Source organism: Chanodichthys erythropterus, chromosome 10 (assembly GCF_024489055.1).
Source record: "Chanodichthys erythropterus isolate Z2021 chromosome 10, ASM2448905v1, whole genome shotgun sequence".
Classification (NCBI taxonomy): Eukaryota; Metazoa; Chordata; class Actinopteri; order Cypriniformes; family Xenocyprididae; genus Chanodichthys; species Chanodichthys erythropterus.
Genome location: NC_090230.1, coordinates 6921590 through 6931574, shown reverse-complemented (window position 1 = coordinate 6931574; position 9985 = coordinate 6921590). Strand labels below are relative to the sequence as shown.

At 35.4% G+C, this 9985-nt stretch overlaps 1 protein-coding gene across 1 annotated transcript; it reads right to left on the bottom strand.

Moving 5' to 3' along the window:
• Positions 1 to 6111: 6111 nt before the first annotated feature.
• LOC137029024 (uncharacterized) lies at positions 6112 to 9428 on the bottom strand. The gene is made up of 5 exons (XM_067398524.1): positions 8778 to 9428; positions 8355 to 8687; positions 8071 to 8205; positions 7898 to 7977; positions 6112 to 7413 (listed from the first exon to the last, which is right to left on the bottom strand). Exons 1-5 carry the CDS (start codon positions 8800 to 8802, stop codon positions 7318 to 7320), a joined length of 669 nt encoding a protein of 222 aa, XP_067254625.1. The 5' UTR covers positions 8803 to 9428; the 3' UTR covers positions 6112 to 7317.
• Between the last annotated feature and the right edge of the window lie 557 nt (positions 9429 to 9985).

The following is a 9985-nucleotide window of genomic DNA, read 5'->3' as shown; positions in this document are numbered from 1 at the left end:
GGCCTCTTCCTCTCGAGGACGGCGCTCGGGGCGGCGGACGGCGCTCGGGGCGGCAGTCAGCGAGGGCGCCGGCGCTGTCTCCGACCGGCGAGTTCAGCTGGGTCCGCTGCGGGGCCTCTTCAGATGGCAGCGGGAGCTTCTCGAAGGCGGCGAGCTTCCTCAGGCTTCAGGCGGAGATCAGCGAGGAGATGCGTTGTCGTCGCTGAAGGAGAAAGGACTGAAATCCTATGGCGAAACGCCTGCTTATATAGCCCTTTACCCCGCCCATTTCGGCGGGAAAGTTCGCGTGCTCTCTCGCCATAGGTCGCGCAGCTATGCCGCGCCTTCATTGGTTCAACGACTTGTCTATGAGTGAACCAATGACGATGCAGTTACACTGCGTTATTGAAAAAGACTTCAGTAACGGGGAAAAAGGGAGACTTTTCCCCATACGCAGTACGAGTGAAGTATCGAAAGGGAACTTTGCATTCTGTTTACATGATATTGGTTTCCTGTTGCTTTACACTGCAGTGGATTTTCTTTCAGTTCAGCCAAGTCAACAACACCTATACACTTGTACAGCTGCTAAAATCAAGCTGAAGAAATCACAGTTGACCCCATTTAGTTTAATTTTTTTTGTATTTGATAAAATGTAATTTATCAGGCAATGTATACATATAGATTTTTTGAGCTTGCAGAATGAACAATTACATGCCAAAAATAACTGCTGCTATTATTGTGCATTGAATACATACAGTATCTCACAGAAGTGAGTACACCCCTCACATTTTTGTAAATATTTTATTATATCTTTTCATGTGACAACACTAAAGAAATGACACTTTGCTACAATGTAAAGTAGTGAGTGTACAGCTTGTATAACAGAGTAAATTTGCTGTACCCTCAAATTAACTCAACACACAGCCATTAATGTCTAAAACGCTGGCCACAAAACACAACTTCTTTGGTCGACCATGGCGAGGCCTGTTCTGATTGGAACCTGTCCTGTTAAACCGCTGTATGGTCTTGGCCACCGTGCTGCAGCTCAGTTTCAGGGTCTTGGCAATCTTCTTATAGCCTACGCCATCTTTATGTAGAGGCTTGAGTCTTTAGGTTGTTCAAGATCCATAACATGAAGTTGCTGTTGGTTTGTATTTTGAAATAGTTTGTTTCTGGTTTTCTTCCTTTCAATAACACTTTTGTTTTTTTATTTTATATATTATTATTATTATTATTTTACAGAAGAGAAACAAATGCAATTCTATCAAGGAACCCACCTACGATCACAATGATCAGAGCACCATTCAACAGACCAACTATGAGGGTAAGAGTCTGCCACTGCGTCCGATTTTGATTTTGGATCTCTGGAGTCGGTTCTATATGATATGTTCAGTGCTGCAAAAGCATTGCAGGGTTTTACATTTTTGCATTATATATACAAGTATTTAAAAAAAAAGAAAGTGTAATAACATGATTACTGAACCCACCAATGATGATGTTTGGTACCATTGCTGTATTTTGGAGGTGTGTCTGTGGACACAATAATAAAGCCCTAAATCATCAACAGTGACATTATATGATATGAACAGGTGATGTTTACTTTGCACTGAATATTTGTGTCTAAATCTATTATTGTAGCAACGAGAAGATGCAGATGAAAAAGTGTGTAATATCATAACTGGAGAATCTGGTAGTTTCAGTAATAACCAAGTTAATCTTTTGTCCATCAAAATTATAGTCCCATTTTGCCCCAAATCTGTTGATCTATTAAAGTCTCCGCAGCTTCACACCATATGAGCAGATCAGTGACATAAACACCACACACACGGAATATGGATTATTATTATGTCATAAAACATCATAAATCAATTTATTAATTTCCAAAGCACACAATCTTCAGGAAGGATCTTTGAGAGGAAGTTAAAGTCAGGCTTGTATTAAAATATATATAATTTTTTGACTTTTTGAAAAAATTATTGTCATATTTCATACCTGTAACAGACAACAATATGACTCAACACTCATTTTCTTAAACTGTAGCCTACATGCCATTATATAAACAAACGTTGATGACATTTTTTGCAGTCAGTAAATTGCTGCACAAAACACACTGTGGTCGACACAGTTCTTTTACTTTGTGTATTTTTGCTTGTTTTTTTCTCTTTGGAGTCAGATGGTGTAGTTACAACATTTACCAGCAATAGGCCATGCTAACCAGTTTCTTGTTTCCCTCTGAAATATTTGTGTGGTTTGAGGAGCTTTTTAAAATAGAACACAACAGAATAGAAACTACTAAACTCAAGTGGGCCTACATTTCAAGTACATTTCTTTAAAGTGTTTCCTGTCATGTTAACTAGGTTAAGGTTTAAACCACTTGATGCATGCAGGTTTTTATGATGTGCAGTGTCAATATAGACATTTTTTTTAAAAGGAAATGAAAACCAGGCTGCGAGGAGTGTAGTTTAACTGGACCCTTTTCACATTTCCGGGTTTTTTAAAAGCGGAAGTTGTCATATAGGGTAATCTTCTATAGTGACTACAATGTGAGAGACTATATATACACCGATCAGACATAACATTATGACCACTGACAGGTGAAGTAAATAACACTTATTATTTCTTCATCATAGCAGTGGGTGGGATATATTAGGCAGCAAGTGAACATTTTGTCCTCAAAGTTGATGTGTTAGAAGCAGGGGAAAAAATGGGCAAGTGTAAGGATTTGAGCGAGTTTGACAAGGGCCAAATTGAGATGGCTAGATGACTTTGTCAGAGCTCAAAAGCTGCAGCTCTTCTGGGGTGTTCCTGGTCTGCAGTGGTCAATATCTATCAAAAGTGGTTTAATGGAGAACCGGTGACAGGGTTATGGGCAGCCAAAGCTCAATGATGCACGTGGGGAGTGAAGACTGGCCCGTGTGGTCCAAACCAACACTGTAAAAAAAATCCCGTTGTTTCTACGGAAAAATACCGGCAGCTGTGGTTACCAGAACAATACTGTAAAAATGACATCAAACCGTAAACATACTTACGGAGTTACATGTGAATTTTACATTTTAAATATGTATATTTAACATTGGATTTCAGTACATTGTAAAAAAAATCCCAGTAAAATTTACGGTAAAATAACATATTTCATTAACTGATATAATGTTAATTTATCAACCTAATGAAGTACTAATATCTGTTTTGTATCTTTATAATACACTGACAGTCACCAAACACAGTGGTGATAACAGTCACATGATGAATCAAAGTTCATCACAAGCAGCTTTTCCACAAGCTGAGGAGGACAATACTAATATATAGAAGGAGCACACAGTGTCATTCACACACACACTAAACACCATCATGGTAACATGCATGAAATTTTAAAAATGCAATAAACATTAATTTAACAACATTAGATGTAACATAAAACCCTAATGTACATAACTGATTAGAAAAAAATGAGAAAAACTAAGAAGAAAAAGAGTTATTTCAACGAAAATATATCAAATGTGAAGTGTCACACAGGGAATTGTGGGAATGTCAATTTACAGTTTTTCACTGTAAATTTTACAATGAATTGTTATTTTTCACTTTCAAAAACTGTGAATTTAACGGTATTTCACCGTAAAATTACATTAAATGTATCTTTAGATCTATTACAGTTATTCACCGTATATAGTATGGAAACTTTCTGTAAACCAATTAACAGTTTTTCACCGCACCATTTTTACAGTCTTTTACTGTTAAAATCACAGTAATTTTTTACAGTGAACAGATGAGCTACTGTAGCTCAAATTGCTCAAGATGTTATTGCTGGTTCTGATAGAAAGGTGTCAGAATACACAGTGCATCACAGTTTGTTATGTATGGGGCTGCATAGCCGCAGAACAGTCAGGGTGCCCATGTTGACCACTGTCCACCACCAAAAGCGCCAACAGTGGGCACGTGAGCATCAGAAATAGACCACGGAGCAATGGAAGAAGGTGGCCTTGTCTGATGAATCATGTTTTCTTTTACATCAAGTGGATGGCTTGGTGTGTGTGTGTGTCGCTTACCTGGGGAACACGTGGCACCAGGATATACTATGGGAAGAAGGCAAGCCGGCGGAGGCAGTGTGATGTTTTGGGCAATGTTCTGCTGGGAAACCTTGGGTGCTACCATCCATGTGGATGTTACTTTGACACGTACCACCTACCTGAGCATTGTTGGAGACCATGTACATCCTTTCATGGAAATGGTATTCCCTGGTGGCAGTGGCCTCTTTCAGCAGGATAATGCGCCCTGTTACAAAGCAAAAATGGTTCAGGAATGGTTTGAGGAGCACAACGAGTTTGAGGTGTTGACTTAGCCTCCAAATTACTCAGATCTCAATCCAATCGAGCATCTGTGAGATGTGCTGAACAAACAAGTCCGATCCATGGAGGCCCCATCATGCAACTTACAGGACTAAAAGGATCTGCTGCTGACATCTTGGTGCTGGATACCACAGCACACCTTTAGGGGTCTAGTGGAGTCCATGCCTCGACGGGTCAGGGCTGTTTTGGCAGCAAAATGGGGACCAACACAATATTAGGAAGGTGGTCATAATATATATATATACCGATCAGGCATAACATTATGACCACCTTCCTAATATTGTGTTGGTCCCCATTTTGCTGCCAAAACACACATATATATATATATATATATATATATATATATATATATATATATATATATATGTATGTATGTATGTATGTATGTATGTATGTATGTATGTATGTATGTATGTATGTGTGTATGTGTGTGTGTGTGTGTTTACAACTATCCAAATGTGGAAAAAATACTACAAAGAGATTGATAATGTATGTCAGAAAAGAGAAAGAGATGTAAATTGTATCATCACTCCCAGAGCCGCTGTGGCAGCATTTAACTACTTTTTTGTAATTTGATGCAAAGGTAATACAAGTATAGTGTTATAAATGTACATATAATCCCTTTGGGAGAATGCAATAATAAATTTATTTGTCAACTTTCTCAGTCTCGATTACTCCATTACTCCATGAGGAAAAATTATTTGGGGCATAACAAATAACATTCTGTGGAGGAAAGCTTGATTATTACCATACTAATATTGCATACCTAATAAATTGAGAGAAATACATTTTAAAATTCTGCATAAAATCTACCCATGCAATGCATTTTTATCCAAATACTGTGATGCACCTGATATATTCACCTTCTGTAAAAATGAAAGTAAAGGCATTGGTCTTTTTTTTTTTCTTTTTTTTTTTCTTGTAGTGTTTCATCACTTTTCTGGAATGATTTGAGTTTCTATTGTTTTTATTAATTGTAGTTAATATTATATATATATATATATATATATATATATATATATATATATATATATATATATATATATATATATATATTTTTTTTTTTTTTTTTTTTTTTTTTTTTTGTTATTACATAATGCAATAATATTAATTGTACTCAATGCATTAAGGATATAGACCCTTAAGATCAAACCAAAGCAAGTCATTAGAATCTACTGTTAACTTTCTTATTCTTGTGGCAAAATTATTTCACAAAGGTTTCTTAAAAAAACAACAACTACTTTTATAGTTCTTATGTGAAGTAGAACATTTAATCAAATCAAGAATAAAAAAATGAACTTCTTTATTTGAAGAGATATGAGATCTCTCATGTACTGTAAATGTTACCCTTTTTATCCCCTTCTCTCCTTTGATTTTGTTTAATTTTTTTCCTACTTTTGTCTGATATGTGATTGTTATATTGTACTAGAATAATTGTAATTGTAATAAATGTTTGATATGTGTGTATGCTTGAAAATGTTCAAGATCCTCAAAAAAAAAAAAGTACTGTTTCCACTATTATATTTTCTACCAGGTAGGCTCCGCCCACAAAACACATCATCACTGTTTCCAAATACCCAAATGGTCTATTGTTCAGCAGACAAAACATTTTTTCAAAACATTTGGAAAAAAAATAAATAAATCAGACAAAAACTCCATAAAACAGTTGAAAGTTCTGAAAACATTATTTGATCAAGGAAATTTTCAGCGTATTCCATTATAAAGATTTTATGTTTCTCACAGCCTCATTTTCATATGCATATAATTAGAGTTGGCATTTACCCTGGTGTATGACTCATATATAAATAAAACAAAAATGAACTCAAAGGAATGACAGACTTGTGACTACAGCTGACTATCAAGTGACCAAACAGACCAAACATTTGCAGGAAACCACACTGTGATAACCATGTGATAAACAATAGGAAGAGCTGAGCAGAAGTAGGCTTTTTAATAGGTTCAAAAATATTAAAAAACTAGTAATATGCAAGCCAAAAAAAATAAAAAATAAGTGTGCCAGCTGCATGTAAAATTTTTATGAAACATAAAAGTAGCAGGAAATTTCATGAAATCAATTAAATTGAGAAAAATAATGCAAGGAGGAAATGTTATGTGTGTTAAGGTTTAAGATTAAGGATTATTTGTTATTATGGATTATTTGTTTCATGCAACTTGGCTTAAAAGCTGTTTCAGCCCCAAGAAACCTCATTACACTGTGGTTTACATGCAACTTCCACTGTCTAAACAAGTCAAAGCTGTAAAAGCAAGATCTCCATTCAAAACAGCAACTTTTATTACCAGACAAGAGCATTATATTATCTACCACACTCTGTGTACAGCATCCACCAAACTGCTTAAACTTGTAACAATTCATTAAGCAGCAAACAAGGTAACACAAAAAACATGCATGCATGCAAAATACTCTTGTTCTGAGAGCACAGATGAACCTCGTGGTTAAAACCACCAGTAAAGGAAACACACGTTGGACTCAAAACTTTACAGGTACAGCATTTGTGACAATTTCCTCTTGTGGCAAATAGCCTCAGTGTCCACTACTTTCAGCACTTTATTTTCAAAAAATAAGAATTTAATTTTTTTTTCATATTTAACTTTAAAACATAATGTGACAAATCATCTCAGAACTGATCATTACAAACAGTCTGCATTCATGCAAGTACAAGTAGATTCTACTGTACTGAGTATTTGTGTATGAACATTATATGTGTATATTCAAATTATGTACATTATAAATTATTATGGCTCGGTTTCACAGACAGGGCTTAGCCTAAGCCAGGATTAGGCCTTAGTTCAATCAGGATATTTAAGTAGCTTTTTTAAACGTTCACCAGAAAAAAATGTGTGCATTTGAGACAAAATAATGGCTCTGACATATTTTAAGATCTGTCAGCACAAGTTACTTTCAGTTGAAACAGCTCAAACATGCAGTTTAGTCTGAGACTAGCTTAAGCCTGCTCTGTGAAACCGGGGGTAAATATTATACAGTTTTTATTGGCTGTAGAAGAGAGTATGTGGTCTGTTCCTGGCAAGGACTGCTTCTACTGGGAGGCGTGGATAAATCAATTTCAGCATACTGAAAAATTAAGATATTAGCAATGAATGTCTGTATAAGGAATAATGTACAGTCAGCTGGTCATTATCAGAAAAAAAGGTGATCAGGACTCCAACATGCAGTATATGCATCTGAAGAGGTTTACTTTGCGATAATCATCAGCTGACAGTATATTATGCCACTTATTACACAGCTTTTGCAGATAAATCTATAAACTGGTGCATTATGAAACTAGTGCAATGTACAACAGTTAAATATTTTAGTGGTCGTAATACTGTAGTTATTTAATATCCCATAAGATTTAATTTCACAACTAACCAATCAGTATTGTAGAGTTGCATAATAAGACAACATACTATGTGCTAATGTTATTTTAGTGCATTTTTTCTAAAACAATTAAGATCATTCAAATAATGGATCTTGAATATTATTTGAAAATACTCAGCTAATTACTGTAAGCCAACTTTTAAAATTAAGCTAATATTCATTACACAATTATTCTTACCTGAGCTGCAGCTGTACTTTGAGGGTCCACTGAAGTATTTTTAGATCTTCTAGTTGCATGAAGGCAGCTCTTCACCAAACCTGAAAACATTTGTGTAAATCTAGAGTTTGTCTCCCTGTATATTAAGTTCAAAGAGACCTTCACCTGGACATAGATTAAAAAAATGTACGCACCTATCACTGCAATGGTCAAAAGCACATTCATCAGGACAGATGTGATGGTCAGAGTTTTCCACGGTATCTGGTGTTGTGAAGCATCATCCGTCTGATTCCTGTGGACTGAGTCTGTAATATTCTTTTGGACAAAGTCTGTAAAAGGTTTGTAGTTCAATCTTTATTCAGTTTCAGTCTTTAACAGAACAATGAAACTTTTAAAATTTGAGTTCTTCATACAGTATATTCAATATGTAATCCACTGTGTGGTTTACAAAGACCTATGAAATGATAAAATATCTTACCATTGATGTAGATTTTGGTGCCGTTACTGAATTTTTGTGGTTCACTAGTTTTCACACAATAATAAACTCCTAATTCATCAATGGTGATATTTTTGATGAACAGACGACTGTTAGTTTTCACTGAGTATTTGTGTTCAGAGATGCTGTTTTCATATCTACCTCCTTCATATGTGCTATCATAAGTGCGTAAGATCAACACTGGAGGATCCGGTAATTTCAGTTTGTACCAGTAAATCTCCTTTATATCAAGATCACAGGTTATTATAACATCAGCTCCTAAAGTTACTGGTATGTTTGTTAGACTCTCTGTAGCTTTATAACAAATTAACAGATCTATGAGAGAAAGAAAACACATTTATTAAGACATAAAATCAAAAGAAAACTCATTCAATGATTCAATCAAATGTGGTGTGGGAAACTCACAGATCTGAAGCGGTATGATCTTCATTGTCTGATCCAGATGAATATCTGCTATACTGTGAGCATTCAAACATCACTTACTGTGAGCGGAAACATCTACAGAGCTTTAGTTGAAACCTCAACCACACAGGCAGAGGGGAAGTCAGAGATGAACTTGCTCACACAGCACTTATTAATTCCTTTTTTCAATTAATTTGACATCATATAAGGCAAGCTGGATTATATCAAAATCCCCTTTGTATGAATATAAAACACAAAAAAAAAAACAACAAAAAACAAACAAAAAAAACATTCAAACTAAAAACAGCCACACAAAAATGACAACCAGAAAAACAGCTTTTTGTTTGGAATATATTATGATTGGTAAAACACCACCTACTGGAATGGAAAGATGTTGGAGTGGTTAAAAAGAATTTGCACTAAAGTATTTAGCCAAAATCACAATATAATTGACCACAAATTCAACTCTGTGGTTGAAAAATCTGTGCATTTGCAGCTTTGGGATTCCACCAGGAGGTGCTATTGAAGTACTAAATATCCTAAAGGTGTAATTGCAATAGAGTTTAGGATTTGTCCACTTTCAAATAAAATTTTCCTGATAATTTACTCACCCCCATGTCATCCAAGATGTTCATGTCTTTCTTTCTTCAGTCGAAAAGAAATAAGGTTTTTGATTAAAACATTCCAGGATTATTATAGTGGACTTCAATAGCCTCCAAACGGTTGAAGGTCAAAATTAGTTTCAGTGCAGCTTTAAAGAGCTTTAAATGATACCAGACGAGGAATAAGGGTCTTATCTAGAGAAACGATATATATATAACAAATGTATATACTTTATAAACACAATCGCCTTGCAAGTGCTTCCACCATTCCGCCTTCCGAATTCTTCAAAAAGCTTACGCTGTATGTCCTACACCTTCCCTATTCAACTTACGGAACGAACACACCGTCAGTTCTGTTTTTCCCATAAGTAGAATTGGAAAGACATAGGACATACACAGTGTAAGCATTTTGAAGAATACGGAAGGCGGAATGGCAGAAGCACTTACAAGTCGATCATTTGTGTTTATAAAGCATATACATTTGTATTTTTTTAAGAAAATGACCGATTGTTATGCTAGATAAGACCCTTATTCCTCGTCTGGTATCATTTAAAGCCCTTTGAAGCTGCACTGAAACTGTAATTTTGACCTTCAACTGTTTGAAGTCCA

Bases quoted from the DNA above. Each gene is read 5' to 3' on its own strand.
- LOC137029024 (XM_067398524.1), bottom strand. From the start codon at position 8,802: ATGAAGATCATACCGCTTCAGATCT. The intron at 8,688-8,777 runs GTGAGTTTCCCA...TTTCTCTCATAG, and splicing joins GATCATACCGCTTCAGATCT to ATCTGTTAATTTGTTATAAA. The intron at 8,206-8,354 runs GTAAGATATTTT...AACCTTTTACAG, and splicing joins CACCAAAATCTACATCAATG to ACTTTGTCCAAAAGAATATT.